Below are 19,180 nucleotides of genomic sequence, written 5' to 3' on the forward strand. Positions count from 1 at the left end.
AGTGTGCTAGCTGTGTGCCCTTTGTTACATTTCATAATATACACTGTCGTTTATAATATTTTGTTTTTTGTCGAGGAGAAAACACAAGTGGCACATTAAGCCACCTAGAGAAGAGGGACTCTGTGTGCATTGACTCTACATGGTTCTCATGCTGTGTTTAAGTCCAGCCCCTTCACTGTGTTCACCACCAGTCTAGTCCACCGTACCGAGACTTTACGTTAAGACAAGCTCCTACCCGAATCTGATAGAATCATGGCAGAAGTCGCACCAGCTCCGGCTCCGGCCAAGGCCGCCAAGAAGAAGGCAGCTCCCCGACCCAAGAAGACCGGCCCCAGCGTCGCTGAGCTTGTCGTCAAGGCCGTGTCCGCCTCCAAGGAACGGAGCGGTGTGTCCCTGGCTGCGGTCAAGAAAGCTCTGACTGCCGGCGGCTACGATGTTGAGAAGAACAAGGCCCGCGTCAAGATCGCCGTCAAGAGCCTGGTAGCAAAAGGCACTCTGGTTCAGACCAAAGGTACCGGCGCATCTGGCTCTTTCAAGATGAACAAGAAAGCTGTAGCAGTAAAGGCGAAGAAGCCTGTTGTCAAGAAAGCTGTCAAGGCAAAGAAGCCCGCTGCTGCCAAGAAACCCGCCGCGGCTAAAAAGCCAAAGAAGGTAGCAGCAAAGAAGCCTGTAGCCGCTAAGAAATCGCCGAAGAAAGCCAAGAAGCCTGCCGCCAAGAAGGTAGCAGCTAAAAGCCCGAAGAAAGCCACCAAGAGCCCCAAGAAAGTAGCCAAGAAGACCGCAGCAGCCAAGAAAGCCCCAGCCAAGAAGGTAGCCAAACCCAAGGCAGCAAAGAAGGCAGCTCCCAAGAAGAAGTAAATTGTCATAAACCTATTCCACCTTTATCCACAAAAGGCTCTTTTAAGAGCCAACCACAACTTTTTATGAGAGTTTTTATTTCCTATTTCTCAAATGTGGTCATTTAGTTAATATGGCGTCACAATAATTTTGACCGCTTGATCCATATTATATTGCTACATTCAAAAATAGCAGATTTAGAAAATGGGGGGGGGGGGGGGGGGGCTGCATGTTTTGGAGTTGGCTGTGTCTCCTCAGCTCTCATGCCAGATCCTGTCTACACCGTCACGTTTGAGTGACCCCCCCCACCCCATAATAATTTTAACCATATTAAAATGAGCAATAGAGGACCAATTATATGAAAATGGGTGATGTGGCCCTTTAAGTAAAACAATAACGCAATGTAGAAGTACAACAAAGCAATGCATTCAACATGTTACTTGAGTACACCTACTATACACAGCAATGAGTAGTATACATCCACACGTTTATTCACATATATTCACATACACCCCCAAAAATAATTAAAACATATCTTTGTCTCTCAGATCAATTAATACATTCAAGAAAAAAAGCTGGGGGGGACACAAGTATCTTTCACATCAAGTGTCACATCAATAGTTTTCATCATCAACAGTTTTGTTGTAGCATGGATAATCTATATACATTTTCGTCCCATTGAAATAAATGTTCTATTTTATAAGGGAGACAAGAATAGCATCGTCCACAACGTTTAAACAGTAACATATGATGTTATAAACATATAATGATCAGATATAACTTTTGCACACAGTCATCATGGATCCCATTTTCTCCATTGTTTTAACGTAGCAGTGTAAATAGATAGATAGATACCGATAGTAGCATTCTACTGGACTATGGAACTTGTTTAATCTGCACACATCAAGTGTCACATCAAGCGTGCACACATGCATAGAAATCCTCCTACATTGTTCTATAATTGACATACTGTTTTTAGGTTGTTGTCTGAGAAGTCTGTCTTTACTACATCATATCAGACACTAATTTACTCTACGTGTAACATTTATTTGTCATGAGTAAATAGCATAAATGATATTACTGTATGTTCTCTATTGCTGTGTATTATGTATATTTTTCACTATTCACGTTGAAGAGATGTTTTTTTTGTGTGACTGTGAACCTACCCATGAAGTGTTTTTATATTGAAAAACAAAACAATGTAAATGTAAACAATAAACAAAAAATATGTATTTGTTATGTTGACCGCTTTATCCCAATGCCTGGCTTACAATGATTTTATAATACAGTATTCTTAAAAATACATGGTATACATGGTATGCCGGATAAGTGGGAATAGTTCATTGCTTCCACCAAGTCTCAGCTTTATAACCATGCACAATATAACCGTTGGAGGTCATTGTTTTGTTTGATTGATTGAATACTTTATTTGCAGTTTGCAGTTTGCAAAACTATCCTACATATATGGTATTAGTACCATATATTCACCCATGTTTACTTAGATTTAAATGTGGCATTCTTAAAAAAGGAAGAAGGAAAAAAGCAACTATACAATGTATAATAAGTTTGAAGTGGCAGTGCGTGTGTGTGTGTGTGTGTGTGTGTGTGTGTGTGTGTGTGTGTGTGTGTGTGTGTGTGTGTGTGTGTGTGTGTGTGTGTGTGTGTGTGTGTGTGTGTGTGTGTGTGTGTGTGTGTGTGGGGGAGGGGGGAGGGGGAGGGCTGCAGCTTTTTAGGCGACGCCCAGTGCAAAGCAGGCTGCCTGACTTCCTATACGTCCTCAGAACACAGATAAGTACTCGAGGCTTTGCAGAGAGAAAGCACTCAGTTTAGAATCTTCAACTGATTTGAAAAATGTCTGGTCGAGGAAAAGGAGGTAAAGGTCTTGGGAAAGGAGGCGCCAAGCGTCATCGCAAAGTCCTTCGTGATAACATCCAGGGTATCACTAAGCCCGCCATTCGCCGTCTGGCTCGCCGTGGCGGTGTGAAGCGTATCTCCGGTCTGATCTACGAGGAGACCCGTGGTGTCCTCAAGGTTTTCCTGGAGAACGTTATCCGTGACGCCGTCACCTACACCGAGCACGCCAAGAGAAAGACCGTGACCGCCATGGATGTTGTCTATGCTCTGAAGAGACAGGGACGCACTCTTTACGGTTTCGGAGGTTAAATTACTGATTCGACTATCAACAACCCAAAGGCTCTTTTAAGAGCCACCCACATTGACTTGATAGAGTTCAATCCAATTATCAAATGTGAGCAACTTAAGGAAATTTACTTACTTAGGCAGGGGGCCTAAGTAGCAGTTTGCATTGTGTAAAGGCAAGATAACAATGCTTTATGTACAGCGATTAGATCTCCCCACATTTTAACTATTCGAGTGCAGACTCGAGCTTTGAATCGTCCTATTTGAATAAAATGCCCTATTGTGGGGGCCCGCTCACAATTTCGACATCACATTATTCCTACCATTGGAATTAGTTTTATTGGAGGCCAGTCAAAATAATGGCATGGCTTCTCTACTCGTAAACAGCCAAGATAACCTGTCCGTTTTCATTATATGTATGCTATTCACAGAGCCGCCAGTGGGGGGCAGGGTTGGATCAGGGAAAGGTAGTCTGTTGTGGCCATGATGCAATATACCACTTATTGTTTCATAACAGGACAGTACAAGTTGGGGGTGTACAGCTCACTTTGGACTTGAACATCTTCCATCAAGCTAAACAATAAATTCCAGGCGGATAAGTAATATAACACGAATTTAATTGTTAAAAGACGCTTTATAAAGTTAAGATAAGGGAGTTATAGCGAAACCAAAGTCCATTGGTCCAGCATTTTCTATATTGTCTAGTCTAGAGAGTGACTTTATTTGACCGTGCTACTATAAACAGTTATTCTTTGGACTATAACAGTTAAATGCAGATTAAATTCACACCGACTTGCCAGCACCATGTCATAATATCTGATACAATTAATGAATAAATTGAGTTCTCATAACGGGCGTCGAACCCAGGCGCTAGACCATAAGGGACAGTATAACGTAACGCACGTAATTCATGTCACAAATGTACACACGGCTCCAAGTTTGTGTTTGAAGTCAGAGACCCCGCTCATCCCAGCTATAATGAACATGATCAAATTAAATGTTTGATTGCTTTGTGTGGTACAACTGGTCAGGGACATGGATCATGGAAACTATCATCTCGGATTAGTAGCAATAGTCTGCAGTTAGTGGGCGGACTAGATTCTACTCTATAAACTATGCATCCATTGAAAGTGTGTTACAACTGGATCGAAATTGGAGCGTGGAAGAGAACTATTAATTCCAGTTAAATATACTGCCGCTCTAGCGGGACAAATAGATGCAGGCGGTAAAACATTATGTTCAAACAAAGACAGTGTAAGACACCTCCCTCTGTGGGTCACATAAGCAGTGGCACCAATCATCTGCTGGGAGTCGCACACCTCATTTGCATTCGCATGGTATAAATACTGGTGCTACGTCGCTGAGAAATCATATATGATATTCAATCTTATGAGGAAGAGATCATGCCTGAAGTTGCGAAACCAGCGCCCAAGAAAGGCTCCAAGAAAGCAGTCACCAAGACCGCTGCCAAGGGCGGTAAGAAACGCAGAAAGTTTAGGAAGGAGAGCTATGCCATCTACACTTACGTTTTCTAAGTACCCTGCAAGCGAGCCCCTGTGGGGCCCATGCAGGCTATGTGTGGGCAGTGAGGGCTATGTCAAGCCCGCACCAAACCTGCACAGGCCCATCGCGGGTTTGCCCAGGTGATGCCCACAGCTGTGATCTCACCGTGGGCTTGCTGTGGGCAGCCACCAGTTGCGGGCTGGCTGGGGCTTGCCCATTGTGGGCCAGTGCGGGTCTGTCCGTTCAGGGCCAAGCGCAGATTTGTACCTTTGGGCCCCATGCGTTTTTGTGTGGGCAGCCCATATTACATTACATAATCATTTTGCCGCTCTTTTCCCCTTTCTTTTCTTTTTTTTAAGCAGTGCTAACTCTACACCTGCATGCTTTGTCTGTCTATTATTATATGTGCCTGTGTGTGTGTGTGTGTGTGTGTGTGTGTGTGTGTGTGTGTGTGTGTGTGTGTGTGTGTGTGCGTGTGCGTGTGTGTGTCTATATATATATATATATATATATATATATATATATATTTATTTATCTATTTATCTATTTATCTATTTATTTATCTATCTATCTATTTATCTATTTATCTATCTATTTATATATTTATATATTTATTTATCTATTTATCTATCTATTTATCTATTTATCTATTCATTCATTCATTCATTCATTTATTTCACTATTATTGTGTATGGGGATCCCATGAATATTTCATCAGGCAACCACACATTTTAGCACTGCTTTAAATTAACTTTGAACATAAAAAATACAAGGCATTATTTTCTAGCATCTAAGAACAACTCATGCGAAAAAAAATCTATAAACAAGTGTCCAGTTTGCGCCTGAGCTTGGAACTATTTTCTTCTAGAATGCATATCACTCCGCGTTCTACAACGTCTCACTGTAAGAGCGAAAGAGCCTCGAGCCTGAACCTCAATATCACTCCGCCTGTCTGGGACGGATGTCCCACCTCTCTCCTCTTGGTTTGTTCTCATTTGTCACTGAACTGTCAATCTGGCAAAATGTACCAATCTCATTGGCTCAACAGTAGGAAAGAAGACCCTTATACGAGCCACTGTAGCTGCTGTTTCAAAACGCGGGAGGAAAGAAACGGAGAAAAGAAAGGGAAACTACGTCGTGTATTTCTAACCGTTGAAGGTGAGTTTTTAATGATTAATAATTACATTTAACAGCAAATATTTGTTACAATTTAAGTGTGATGTTGTGTTGAGGTTATATTTGAGTACATTTAGCAAATTCAGATATCATTTCCGTCGAGTTCGAGTAGTACTAGTTTGTTTGTAGCTACAGCTGATGTTGTGGCTAGTAGTTAGCTGCTAGCAGCTAACTTTAGTTGACGTCAGCTTAGCCTAATAAACCAGACTTAAACATGATGAGTTGCTTATTTCAAAGGTACACGTCAGTCAACAACACTGTTGTATTGGTGAATTGCACGTTTCAGCTGATCTACAAGCTCACAATGTGGTGCAAAGCGACGCTGTGTGAGCTTGTAGATCAGCTATTTTCACTAGTTTGGGTCCCAGGGATACAGCACATTTCTCTATTGTCTCGAAAAGTTTGTTAATTATTTTGTTAATTTGAATATAATGATTGACATTTGAGAGACACTATTGTAGATCATTCCATGCTCAATAAATCCATCTTTTTTTGCACAGGGACCAACAGTCTGACCAACGCCAGTACTGTGTTGCCAGCCACCGAGCCAGCTGTCCATCTGTCCGTCCGTCCATCCTTCCGTCCGTCTGTTTGTTTGTCTCCAAAGCTGTCAGCAGGTAAGATTGGTATAGCTTTGGTCTGGGCACTTAAATCTCATATACATTGGCTATTTGAAAATGGGCTTGTAGATCAGCTCTTTTAAAACAAACTCTTGAAAAAGAGAGGCAAAGTTTAGATTTACACACCATTATAATGTTCTTATTTTGATCATAAGACCCAATTACTCAATGTCAGTCTCCAGGTTTTCTTCAGAATATGTATGACTCTGATTTACTATGACTATATGCACATTATGAGTCCACTAGCGGTTCTCAAATGTTTCATTTGCAAGGACCACCATACTCTGAGACTGTACAAATGGACCATGTGTACACTCTAAGAGTTACATACCTATGGTCATTCAGGGCTAGCTCTATATGTGTTTCTGGTAATATTATTGTCCACTCATTTTGTATGTCTGTGGCAAAAATGGAATTTTGACCAAAATGTCCACCACAAGACAGCATGGTGATAACCCCTGGCATATAACTAGGGCTGTCATGATTATGAATTTCTGGACGATTAATTGTCATACAAATAATTTTGATCGACAAATATGTTATTTTCTCCATTATGTGCCACTATCATAGTATAAGCTTTAATAATATACATACTGTGTAGACTGCACCATTATTACTTCAAACCACATTTAAATTTTGCGGATACTCGCTGGCGAATGCTACACCTCAGACCAATAAATGGTTGGCCAGGGGTCTTCAACAGGGGGTCTCTGACCCCTATGGGGTCCTCAGAGTTACTACAGGGGGTCCGCCAAAACTATGTGAGAACGTTTTCTCTTTTTTTTTTTTACACTAACCACTTGATGCCCGTACATCCCTATTCTGGTGGGACAATTCACAGAAAATAGCCGATCGGCCAAAATAGCTGATCTACCGACCAAAATAGGCGATTTACAAGCTAAGCTGACACAGCTGGTAGATCTGCCATTTTTGGTGAAGGTGTTTTTTTTTTGCCTCTACATCAAAACTTCAAGCACATGCGAGCCAAATGTCAAGTTAACTAAGTATTAGTTGGGTGGTCCCTGCTTCATCTCTCTTTAAGCTATTTGAAAATAGCAGATCTACAAGCTCACAATGCCTCGTATCGGGACGCATTGTGAGCTTGTAGATCTGCTATTTTCAAAAGGTTTTTATACATTTTGAAAACTTGAAATGGGACATTCTGCATAATGAGTACTTTTACTTTTGTACTTTTACTCAAGTACATTTTTAATTCCGGACTTTTGCTTGTAACAGAGCATTTGTTACGTAATTATGATGTCACAATTACTTTTGCATTATCGTCATAATCGTTTCCATGTTGAAGGATTTTCACACATTTTAAAATATTTTTAAAAGCACAAATAGCAGATCTACAAGCTTACAGAAATGGCAGGTCTACAAAGTGACGCGTTCTAAGCTTGTAGATTAGCATTCATTCACCATCATTTGTAGATCAGCCATTTCTGCTTTTATTTGTGTATATAAATGATCAAATATGTCAATTTCTTTGTATATTTCAGTTATTTGTCATGTGTCCTGTGCAATTTATTTATTACGAAGCCTAAAAGGTTTCATAATGTTTCAACGTCAAACACACAATTAAATCGTTAATCACAATTATTTGAGTGACAATTAATCGTCAACTTAAATTTGTAATCGTGACAGCCCTAGGTAAAACCCAGGTCCCTGTGGAAATCCCTCCCAGAGTCAACTGCTGTGGCATTGCCTCCCCCACTCTCAGGTCCTGGTTGGAAATCAGGACCTGGTGAAGTTGTTGACTCCAGATCCCGACCAATTCTACTGGAATCTGCAGCGGGACCAAAGAGCCTTGGACGCTGTTTGGCTGACCGTCGACACAAGAGAGAGTCACGGATCATCTCCCTGAGCGACTGAGAGCCTCGTCGGTCACCACGCACTCCCAGACTACAGACCATTCTCAAATCATCCAGCACCCTGCAGTATTCCTATTTCAAAGGTACACGTGGTCAACAACACTGTTGTTTTGGTGAATTGCACGTTTCAGCTGATCTACAAGTTCACAATGCGGCACAAAGCGACGCTGTGAGAGCTTGTAGATCAGCTATTTTCACTGGTTTGGGTCCCAGGGATACGGCACATTTCTCTATTGTCTCGAAAAGTTTGTTAGTTAATTATTTTGTTAATTTGAATATAATGCTTGACCTTTGAGAGACACTATTGTAGATCATTCCATGCTCAATAAATCCATCTTTTGTGCACAGGGACCAACAGTCTGACCAACGCCAGTACTGTGTTGTTTGGCTGACCGTCAACACAAGAGAGAGAGTCACGGATCATCTCCCTGAGCGACTGAGCCTCGTCAGTCACCACGCACTCCCCAGACTACAGACCATTCACAATTCATCCAGCACCCTGCAGTATTCCTCTCCCACCTACCCTCCCTTCTGTCCAAGATTTTTAACCAAGGTATTACACGTCCACCAACACAGGCTCAATGACTGACTGGCTGGCTGGCTGGCCAGCCCATGTCAACGGTGGTCAGGGATAGGCCTTAATCGTCAACTTAAATTTGTAATCGTCCGACAGCCCTAACTTAAATCTCATATACATTGGCTATTTGAAAATGGGCTTGTAGATTGGCTCTTTTAAAACAAACTCTTGAAAAAAATATTTGGACCCTTTAAAAAAAAAAACACATATCTTGCAGCCTGTGGGCTTCCTTGGGACAAAATGCTTTGAAATGCACCTCTGTGGCCTATCGGGCTATTATTCATGGCAACGCCAGTAGAGTCATGTGGAATTCATACATTGAGAGTGAGAGAGAGAGAGAGAGAGAGATCTCTCAGCAGAACTCCTAACTGAAAGAAATGCCACTTCTATTAACTCATTCACTGCTCATTCACTGCCACGGAATTAATTAATTCTACCTATTTATACAGTATCGCACTGTAGTTTAAATAGTTGTGAGGCATTTGTATGTGAATTAATTATGGTCCAAATGTACAGTATGACAGGAGATCCAGTCAACCCTGAGGTATTTTCATATTTTCTTATATGTCCCTCTTTGAAAAATACTTTTGGACACCCCTGACATACACTATCATTTGCCCACAGGGAGCCATCTTCTGTCAACTGGGAGACAGCCCAGACCCCAGGCTTCCTCACTTGAGTTCAGGGATACTCCATCAGCAGGTATGTTTTTGTTGACTGTAAAAATAACTAACCACTTCAACTATCTTCTTACTACTTATTTCGGTTAATTCCTATTGGGGTCACCACAGCAGATCTTCAGTTTCCATCTGGTTGTGTTGTCTGCGTCTTCCTTGGGGACTCCTGCCACCTGCATGTTGTCTTTCATCACATCCATAAACCTCCTCTTTGGCCTTCTCTTACCTGGCAGTTCCACGTTCAGCATCCTTCTCCCAATGTTCCCCTCTTCCCTACTGTCCAAACCATCTCAACCTCGGCCGATCCTCTAATGTAGTCATTTCTGATCATGTCCATCCTTGTCACTCCTAGTGAGAATCGTAGCATCCTCAATTCCACCAGCTCTGCCTCCTGTCTTTTTGTCAGCGTTTCCAGGCTGTACAACATGGCTGCTCTCACTAACGTTCTATACATCTTCTCCCTCGCTCTTAATGGTACCTTTTTTTGTCACAGATAACTTCCTCCATCACTTTACTCCATTGGTTCTGCATGCACTCCTCTTCTCATCCACACTCCCCATTACTTTTGATAGTTGACCCCAGATATGTCAATTCCTTCATACAATTCTCAATATATACATGATCATTTCCCCCCAGGGAGCCTACTCACACCAGCTTTCAGAGAACCTGAGAGCCACCTTCGACCTGCATCCTTCCTTGCTCCTGCAGGGCTCTCTTTGTCATGGCTTCCAGCAGTTACTGGACCAAGCGCCGGCGCACACTAAGGATCCTAACTTCTTTTGATTCATCCTCGGTTCAAGAGACAAGTGAAATATTGGGAGAAGTGAATCCTGAATCCAATCTGACCTTTAATGTCAACGATGAGGAAGATGAAGTTTTCATGGACTGCCTAAATTCATTTGATGATGACTGTGATACTACACTTGTGAATGATACAGTCCCAGATGGTGACAGTATTATAGAGAGTAGTGATGAGAGTGATGGAGAGGAAGAAGGTGACAGTAGTGATGAATGTGATACAGTTGAAGATGAATGTACAAAATTGGCCACGTTGCTGTGTGAGTGGGCTCTGAGGAACGATGTGCCACAGAATACACTCTCAGATCTTCTTTGTACACTGCAGGAGTTCCATCCAAATTTGCCAAAGCAAGCTCGCACCCTGCTACAAACAGCAAAAATAGTAGCCAATGTTAAAAACATAAAAGGAGGTGAATATTTACATTTTGGCATTCTTTCTTACCTACAGACAATTTCAACAAGTCTCATCAACAGTGTTGGCAACACTATTGGCCTCCACATTAATGTTGATGGATTGTCTTTGTTCAAGAAGAGCTCTCTACAGCTGTGGCCAATTTTAGGCAAAGTGTCATTTGAAAAAGAACCTTTTGTAATTGGCATCTTTTGTGGCAACAGCAAGCCTCTTGATTTAGAGCAGTATTTAGATGACTTTGTGCAGGAGGTAGCCAGGCTTGAAGGAGGCTTTGAGTTGGCAGGAAAGAAATTCAGATTGAAGATTGACTGTTTAATTTGTGATGCTCCTGCAAGAGCCTTTATCAAAAACATTAAGGGACACAATGGGTACTTTGGTTGTGAGCGCTGCACTCAAGAGGGAGTCTATGTCAAACATCACATGACTTTCCCAGAGAAGACGGCTACACTACGTACAGATGATCAGTTCTCTAGGCAGGAGGATGAGGATCACCACAAGGGCAACTCTCCCCTTGCACGGCTTAGCATAGGAATGGTCACAATGTTCATTTTGGACTACATGCACCTTGTTTGCCTCGGAGTGACTCGAAGATTGATATTCTTTTGGATGAAGGGTGATTTGTCATGTAGATTGGGCTCTCAGGCGGTGATGGCCATTTCTGCCAGGTTGCAGCAGCTAAGGCAACACATCCCAATCGAGTTTCAAAGAAAGCCAAGAAGTTTAGCGCACGTAGACACATGGAAAGCCACTGAGTGTCGCCAGTTCTTACTTTATACAGGTCCAATTGTCTTAAAAGAGTTTCTTCCCTCCTCCCACTACAATAATTTCATGAATTTCTCCATTGCCATGTACATGATGCTCTGTCCTGCCTTGTGCAATTATTATTGTGACTATGCTGATAATCTCATGAAACATTTCTTATGTGAATTTGAGCAGTTGTATGGTATTGATGAATTGATCTATAATGTGCACAATTTGACTCATTTGGCTGATGATGTTAGGAGGTATGGAGCTTTAGATGGAGTGTCAGCTTTTCCATTTGAAAACTATATGAGGAAATTGAAAAAAGCAACTCGCAAACCACAATTTGTTCTTAAACAGATATTTCACATAATTACACTTGAGCGGACCTTTTTTACAACAAAAAAAGTAAAGCAGACAGACAGCAAGACACCTTTGCTGAAAATGAAACACTCTTGTGGCCCATCAATACCATATCTGCCTCACTGCACACAGTATAAAAAGGCTGTGTTTCAGGAGTTCTGTGTTGCCACAACTACAGGGGACAACTGTGTGATGGTTCATGGGAATTTGGGACTGGTACAGAACATACTATGTGATGAAAAGTCGGATAGAAAGTACATCATGTTCAGGAGGTTTTCAAAGCTAGATTCTCTTTACTCAAGTCCTCTAGATTCAAAAGACATTGGCATTTATAAAGCAAGTCATCTAGAAAGTACAGACCAAATAATCTGTTTGTCAGATATAACAAGAAAATATGTTTTGCTCCCCATGGACACAGAATGGGCAGCTATTCCTTTCCTCCATAGCTACTGAGTTTTCTTTCTTTATTTTTGTTTTTTTTCCTCTTGTTTATGTATTCATTTTCAGCTCCTCCTAATGGCGTTGTACAAAATTGTGGAGTTCCTGGATAACTCGGTAGGGATTGTGAGCAGCAAATGGCTTAATGAGGACTCGTCAATGACTATGTGGCCACCTTACACTGACCCCAGCAAAATCAAGGCAGCTTTGGTGACTCATGATGTTCCCATGTTCACGTGGACAGCACATCAAATCAAAATTTTGGCAACAGCAGGTATTCTTTTTTTTCCAGATTTGGGAGCCATTAAATTTAAAGGCCCACTTGAGCCATTTTCGACGCATCTTCATATAATTGGTCCTCGCCATTATAAAATGGTAGCATTTTGTCGACACCCCTTCTCTGAGAGACAGACCAAGTAGACAAACATGGTACCATGTTATAATGAGCATTAGTTAGGACCAATTATATGGAGATTGGTTGAAAATGGCTGAAGTGGTCCTTAAGTGCTTAATCGATAACTTTTTTTATTAAAGCATTTAAAAATAATGTACTTATTTGATTCTTAAAGTAATTGCTATAACTAATAGAATAGCTGATAGTTCATTGCCTAAATTGATGCAAAGCGTGACACTTACTTTGTTTCTTACTGACACTTTGTTTCTTACACTTATTTTGTTACAGTGGACTATGAAAAGGCAAGGACTAAAGCCAAAAAGGCAGAAACAAGTTTGATTATTGAAAGTGAACCCGAAGAATTGGATCGCAGTCAGCGGTCAAGACAGTAAGTGTTCATTTTGTATTTTTTTTATTTGTCTTTATGCAAAGCTGTTTAAATAATATTATATAAGGATTGTATTACTGGTGCATTCTTCTATATGTTCTGAACAAGAACATGAGAGCTATTACTATGGCTAAAGTAGTATGAACCAGTCATTCAGTTTGTGTGCTAAAATGCATTCTTAGATTGTTGCTCCTCATTTTCCACAGAGCTACTAAACGCTACACTGAGCCTGAGCGTGCGCCACCAAAACGGGCCAGACAGTCTGAAGTTGTAACAGCTGCAGTATTACACCAGCCACCAGTCCCACCACCACCAATGGGTTTGCTGTCTTCAAGTCACCGTGCATCAGCGAGTCCCCTGCCAATGCCGAGTCCCCTACCACCGGCCAGTCATCTGTCAACCGCGAGTCACCTACCACAGTGGGCCAGTCACCCGTCAACGCAGAGTCACCTACCAGCGGTCAGTCACCTGTCAACGCAGAGTCACCAACCAGCGGTCAGTCACCTGTCAACGCAGAGTCACCAACCAGCGGTCAGTCACCTGTCAACGCAGAGTCACCTACCAGCGGTCAGTCACCTGTCAACGCAGAGTCACCAACCAGCGGTCAGTCACCTGTCAACGCAGAGTCACCAACCAGCGGTCAGTCACCTGTCAACGCAGAGTCACCAACCAGCGGTCAGTCACCTGTCAACGCAGAGTCACCAACCAGCGGTCAGTCACCTGTCAACGCAGAGTCACCAACCAGTGGTCAGTCACCTGTCAACGCAGAGTCACCAACCAGTGGTCAGTCACCTGTCAACGCAGAGTCCCCTACCACCGTGGTCCAGTCACCTGTCAACGCAGAGTCCCCTACCACCGTGGGCCAGTCACCTGTCAACAGCGAGTCCACCACCGGCGAGTCACCTTTCATCTGTGAGCCACCTTCCACCTGTGGCCGTACCCCCTGCTGTGAGGCGTGCATCATCATCAGCAGGTATGTTTGATAGCCCCAATAGATACATAGGGAGACAGAACTGCCCACAAACGTCACATCTGGATTTAGCATGGTTCATGTATGTTTACGTCTGCAAACAGTTTGTTTCAGGACTACCATAATGTTGAATTAATCACTTGGACTAGCTTCCCACACAACACACTTTAACAGCTAACTAAGAGTAAAATCTGTAGTTTACAAATGTAACCCAAATGGACTATTCGTGTCTATTGCATTATAATGGTTAAATTAACAGGATTTTACATTGTAGCTCCGTCTTGTTAACCCATTTAGACTTGAGGATGATTCTGAAAACACCACTAAATGCCTAAAACGCCTCTAAATCCTAAAGCCACGTTTATGTTTCACCGTTGCGACACGACTTAGGCTGGAAAATAGCAGATCTGCAAGCTCGCAGCCCTCATTCGAGACGCGCTGCGAGCTTGCAGATCTGCTATTTTCGGCATCCAACTCTGTCATATGGTGAAGTATAAAGGGGGCTTTAAGAGTGTCAGAAATTAATGAGGTTGTTCCCAGATTGCAAGGTATAACAGCATGTAAGTTATCCCGGTCTGAATGGGTTAAAAAGGTACTGCTCTAGCTCCGTATTCTTTACCATGGAGGATAGTTTAGGATTTGGCTTTTGTATAAATCCCTGCACGGTAATGGCACATCATCAGACGGTAATGGAATTATGCAATATTACAGGAGAGGGTGTGCTTTACCGTGATTATCGGCACAGCATTGCTGCAGGAACGAGGCATGAAGGACCCGGCACAGCTCATATTTATATTATACTGATATGTATATTTGAGCACGGCCAGGTGTGCTGTCATGCTCGTTTGAACACTGCTAGCGAGCCCATTTCAACCAATCAGAAAGCTCGGTCAGAACAACCTGTTGTATAATTGATAATCATATCTATAGAAAATGATATCCGATGCCACTCCCCAGCTAAGAGGTGCTGATGATGCTATGCTCTGTGTTACAACAGTTTCTGTTCAGTTTCTAATTATAGTTTTTCCTTCTCAGGTATTGACAGATACTTAATTAACACGCTGGAAGAAATTAAGGAGAGGCTGACTGCGCTGGAGAAGGCAGTGGCAAATATCTCCCGCTCCAATCAAGCAGAGATCACGTTGCCTGATGACATCACATTGCCCCTTCAAACCAACGAGGACATGGATGTCTTGGAGCAACAAATTGAAGACCATCGCTGTCGGAAAGATTTGGTATATAAATAAATGATATTGTATGCTATCTAAATTGTTTTACAATGTTATAATCACTTAGCAATTCTACATACAGTTCCCCTAACCTGTTATGCTTTCTATCATTTTGTTTTAACCAAAGCCAATAATGTTTTATTTTCTGTCTATTTCACTTCCTGTCAGATTGCCTATCTAGGAGCCATTGGTGGGTGTGATGTCCAGGCTGCAACAAGAAGGATAATGGCGACATTGATTGGCCATTCCCTAGCCAAACAATTCAATTGGAACGGCGCAAATCAAAAGAGACCTTTTCAGTCCCTGAGACTAAAGAGGGTTGTAACCGGTAAGTCTAAATAGCTCAATTCAAATTGATCATTTTCACTAATCAAACACCTACTCATTTGTTAGTCAAACTCGTATTTGAAGTCAAATTCAAACACTTATGGGAAATGTATTTACTTATTATAGAGCAGTGGTTCTCAACCTTTTCACGCCAAGTACACTATTTTTCAAAAATCACAGATCTACAAGCTCATATATCTGCTATTTTTGAATGGCCAAAAGAAATGTAAGAAAATTGATGCGTTCGGAACAAAAAAAACATAAAAAGTTGAAGGATGTTGATACAAGATCTGCCCAACAGCAATGAATAAGAAATTGCTTACTACAAAAATAATTGTTTCATATAAGCCTATTTGTTTTTATGTTTCAGAGGCTGTAAGAAAGTGCCGCATTCAGCCTAGTCCTCTGGAATCTGATGTGGAAAAGGAGATGAAGGTGTGGCTGCGGAATTCGCGAGACAGAGCGGGTGGACGAAAGGAGCGATTTCACCGACAGCTGGCTATTAGTGAGGCCCCAGTGGAAGAGTAAGCTTTGACTATGAATACTTAAGTATAAATAAATATGTATGTATTTATGTACCGGTATGTTAAAACATTTTTTTTAAAATATATTTCCAGGTGACAGGAGGTTGGAGTGGGTGACCGTTGCATGACTGATGGACACGCCGTTTACAGCCACAGGGACACCACACCACTAACCCTGACCACACACTACGAAAATAGACTATCTACAAGCTCACAGTGTGTAGCCGTGTGTTGTGAGCTTGTTGGACATTTGCCTATGACATGCTCTAAATAGGGACGGCAGGTTGAAAGTGGTTAACTTAAAAACTATTTTATGTATTGTATTTAAAAAGTGGTTAACTTAAAAACTATTTTATGTATTGTATTTAAAAAGAAGAAAATGGATTGATTTCCCCTTTACCTACACACACACACACACACACACACTCTCTTTTCCCCCGAGCATGAAAACCTCTCATCCAACGGACTTGGACATGGAGAAGAGGCACACAATACACACACTCCATTTGCTGTATGGACCCATGTGGAGCTTCCCAGAAGACCTGTCTGTGTCAAATTCAGTCAATATATATATTTTTTTACAGTGAGAGACTGCTGGGACAATAAGGACTGTAAAGGACTTTGTCCGGTTATTGTAATGAAGGTATATGGACAGTTTTTCTTTTTAATTTCTGTGTGAAACCTTATACTGTATGTCCACAGCCGTTTCTTTTCAGGAAATATAAAAAAAAACAGCTTTGTTCCAATGCAGCTATGTTTGCTTTCCCTCACTTTATTTGTTTATTACTGCATGGAGAGCAACTGGGCCAGTGGTGACACAACAAACAGGATATGGTCCTGAGTGTTCCTGTGGTCCAGTTTGTGATGCCTCACAACCTGGACCCTCGACACAGTAAAATTGATAGTGGTTGTTTAAATCCGAGAGCGTACAAGTGTAACCAAATGGAGTTTACCGTTTTACAAGGTAGATTTATTTGATGTGAAATGTCACTCTGGTGACATTGATCGATTAGAAAAAGAGAATTGCCACTGAGTGTAGTTGTGTTTTAATGTGTGAATATTGGCTCTAGGCCAGTTCTATGATTGACAAGGACTGGCACATGGAAGATGGGAACAAACTACGGTTTTAGAGGGGCCATTCATATAATGACAATACGTTTTATTGTACATAGAAGTTCTACTGTGGGTTGAGTATTATACTGATATGAGGTGGTGGGCCAGTTTCCTCTGTGTAGAATAGATGAGTTTAATCAAAATATACAGTACGCTTATGTGAGTTCATTATAAATATACAGTATGTGGAGAAGGGTTTATTCTACATGTACAGTATTTGGAGATGAGTTTGGACATTCTTAAGCTACAGCAAGTGTCCACCTCTAAATCTCACAGGTCTCTGCAAGTCTCTACCGGTTCATTTTCATACTGTACTAACGTTAGAGGAATCCCAGTAGTACACTGCATTGTGTACTACTGTATGATATAAATTACTGGGTTCTGTCATTAATTGCTGTTATATTGCATTACATAGTCTTTACAAGTTTCTGATTCCATAGCAACATAGACGGAACAGCATGTGTGCTGGCAAGAAAAAAAACAGACCACAGTTATGCCTTGACTGATGAAACAGAAGGAGTTGTACATTTGTTTTACTGTATTCATGGAATAAAGCAAACATTAAATCTGATATGAAATGACTGCATATGTCTAATAGATTTTAGATTAATGGAATATAGGTATTTTGGTGTTATAGTTTAATGGGGCTTCCTGAGGGCTGAGTGGGGGCTTCCTGAGGGCTTCCTGAGGGCTGAGTGGGGGCTTCTGAGGGCTGAGTGAGGGCCAAGTGAGGGCTGCCCATGCAGGGCCAGCACTTAGGGCCCCACACTTTGCCAATGAGCAAGCCCTCTGGGGCCCTGTGTGGGCAGCCCACGGTGGGCCCTTAGGCCAGCCCTAAGCGGCCCCTTAGGGGGCCACCGCAGGCTCGCTTGCAGGGTATTTTATTGAATTTCCACATCTTACAATAAAAACATTTTAAAATACTTAAGTCGTAAGTCAAGGCGTGGCAATACATATTATCTAAGTGCATTGCAAGGTCATAACAATCCTATATTTCATAAACTTTACATGGCAATATCAAAAACCTACATTTTATTGACCCTCCAAAACTTACATGGAAATCACATCTCTATATATTTCATGGCTCTACGTGGTATCACACTGGTCACCCGATAAAGTCCACTAAACATACCGTATATTTCACAGACCCCATCAAGTGCCCAGTGCGACCTCGGGCCAATTACATTTTGGGTGTGTTATTTTTAGATGGACAGTTCTCCTTTTTAATTCTCTTTTCGCTTGCCTAAAAAACAGTGTCTGCATTTATAACTGTGTTATGGTCTATTGCCATTTTTGACCGGGTCTTCCATATTTTAAAAACAGTGACACAAATACACAACCAAAATAAATCATAGGTTTTTTTTGCGCAGGTAAAATTGGCACACAAAATATCTCTTTGGCATGGTACCTTGACCCCCATGTCAAACATTTTACTCTATATCTGTTTAGACCTGTTGCAGTCTATTAGTAAATGGTCTATGGTCTCTGTATGTGTACAACCTGGCATAGGGCATTCTGTGGTTCTCACGAAGCAACTCCATTTAACTACTCCTCTTACAGGGAGTCTCCTATGTACTGTTAGCCACATAACATCGTGTATGGTCCCTGTAACAAGGCCGCTGTTAAAACACTTCACTAGGCGTTTACTTTGCTCCTGTCCTGTGAGCAATCTTTAAAATTCACAAGTCCTCCATATAATGCCTATTAAATTGTAAATTATTTTGTTTGACTGGGTGCCCCAGTTAATATTCAAAGTGCTATGTTTAGTTGTGAAATCTCCATATGTCACTTTGTAGTATGGCAGTGACGATCTGCCCCTGCCCCTATGTTTCTCCCAGTTTTGGGGGTCTCCCACCCAGGTTGCTCCACACAGAATGCCCCTAGCCACATTTTTACAAAAGGCAATTAACAATTTGTTGCCAACATCCAGTGCGCCAAGTCCTCCCTCTAAATTGCTTTTGTACATGAGGGCTCGTTTCGTCACCTCACGGTTGTTGCCCTATATCAACCGTGCACACATCCTATTTATTCAACAATTTAGATAAAACAAAAGTTTTCACTATCCCTATTCTTGATTTAT

At 41.7% G+C, this 19,180-nt stretch overlaps 3 protein-coding genes across 5 annotated transcripts; all 3 read left to right on the forward strand.

Annotated features, from left to right (window-relative positions):
- Positions 1-252: 252 nt before the first annotated feature.
- On the forward strand, positions 253-858 carry LOC311058370 (histone H1-like; the record flags this gene model as incomplete). Its single annotated transcript, XM_084075807.1, has 1 exon — positions 253-858. The coding sequence occupies one exon, from the start codon at positions 253-255 to the stop codon at positions 856-858; it is 606 nt and encodes a 201-aa protein (XP_083931933.1).
- A 1,830-nt stretch (positions 859-2,688) lies between these two features.
- On the forward strand, positions 2,689-3,000 carry LOC311059044 (histone H4; the record flags this gene model as incomplete). Its single annotated transcript, XM_084076619.1, has 1 exon — positions 2,689-3,000. One exon carries the CDS (start codon positions 2,689-2,691, stop codon positions 2,998-3,000), a length of 312 nt encoding a protein of 103 aa, XP_083932745.1.
- Positions 3,001-5,575: 2,575 nt separating this feature from the next.
- Positions 5,576-17,606, forward strand: LOC311058350 (uncharacterized protein). 3 transcript variants are annotated; one of them, XM_084075768.1, is made up of 13 exons: positions 5,576-5,637; positions 6,156-6,272; positions 7,923-8,232; positions 8,498-8,702; positions 9,351-9,428; positions 10,040-10,611; positions 12,225-12,429; positions 12,838-12,937; positions 13,144-13,910; positions 14,943-15,142; positions 15,305-15,464; positions 15,834-15,987; positions 16,081-17,606. In XM_084075768.1, the coding sequence occupies exons 7-13, from the start codon at positions 12,234-12,236 to the stop codon at positions 16,082-16,084; spliced, it is 1,581 nt and encodes a 526-aa protein (XP_083931894.1). In that variant the 5' UTR covers positions 5,576-5,637; positions 6,156-6,272; positions 7,923-8,232; positions 8,498-8,702; positions 9,351-9,428; positions 10,040-10,611; positions 12,225-12,233; the 3' UTR covers positions 16,085-17,606. The 3 variants fall into 3 exon arrangements, with proteins under 3 accessions (XP_083931894.1, XP_083931893.1, XP_083931895.1); XM_084075767.1 differs by having other exon boundaries at positions 10,040-10,398; XM_084075769.1 differs by lacking the exon at positions 10,040-10,611.
- Positions 17,607-19,180: the final 1,574 nt, after the last annotated feature.

Source organism: Gymnoscopelus microlampas (assembly GCF_963454915.1).
Source record: "Gymnoscopelus microlampas genome assembly, chromosome: 13".
Taxonomy (NCBI): domain Eukaryota; kingdom Metazoa; phylum Chordata; class Actinopteri; order Myctophiformes; family Myctophidae; genus Gymnoscopelus; species Gymnoscopelus microlampas.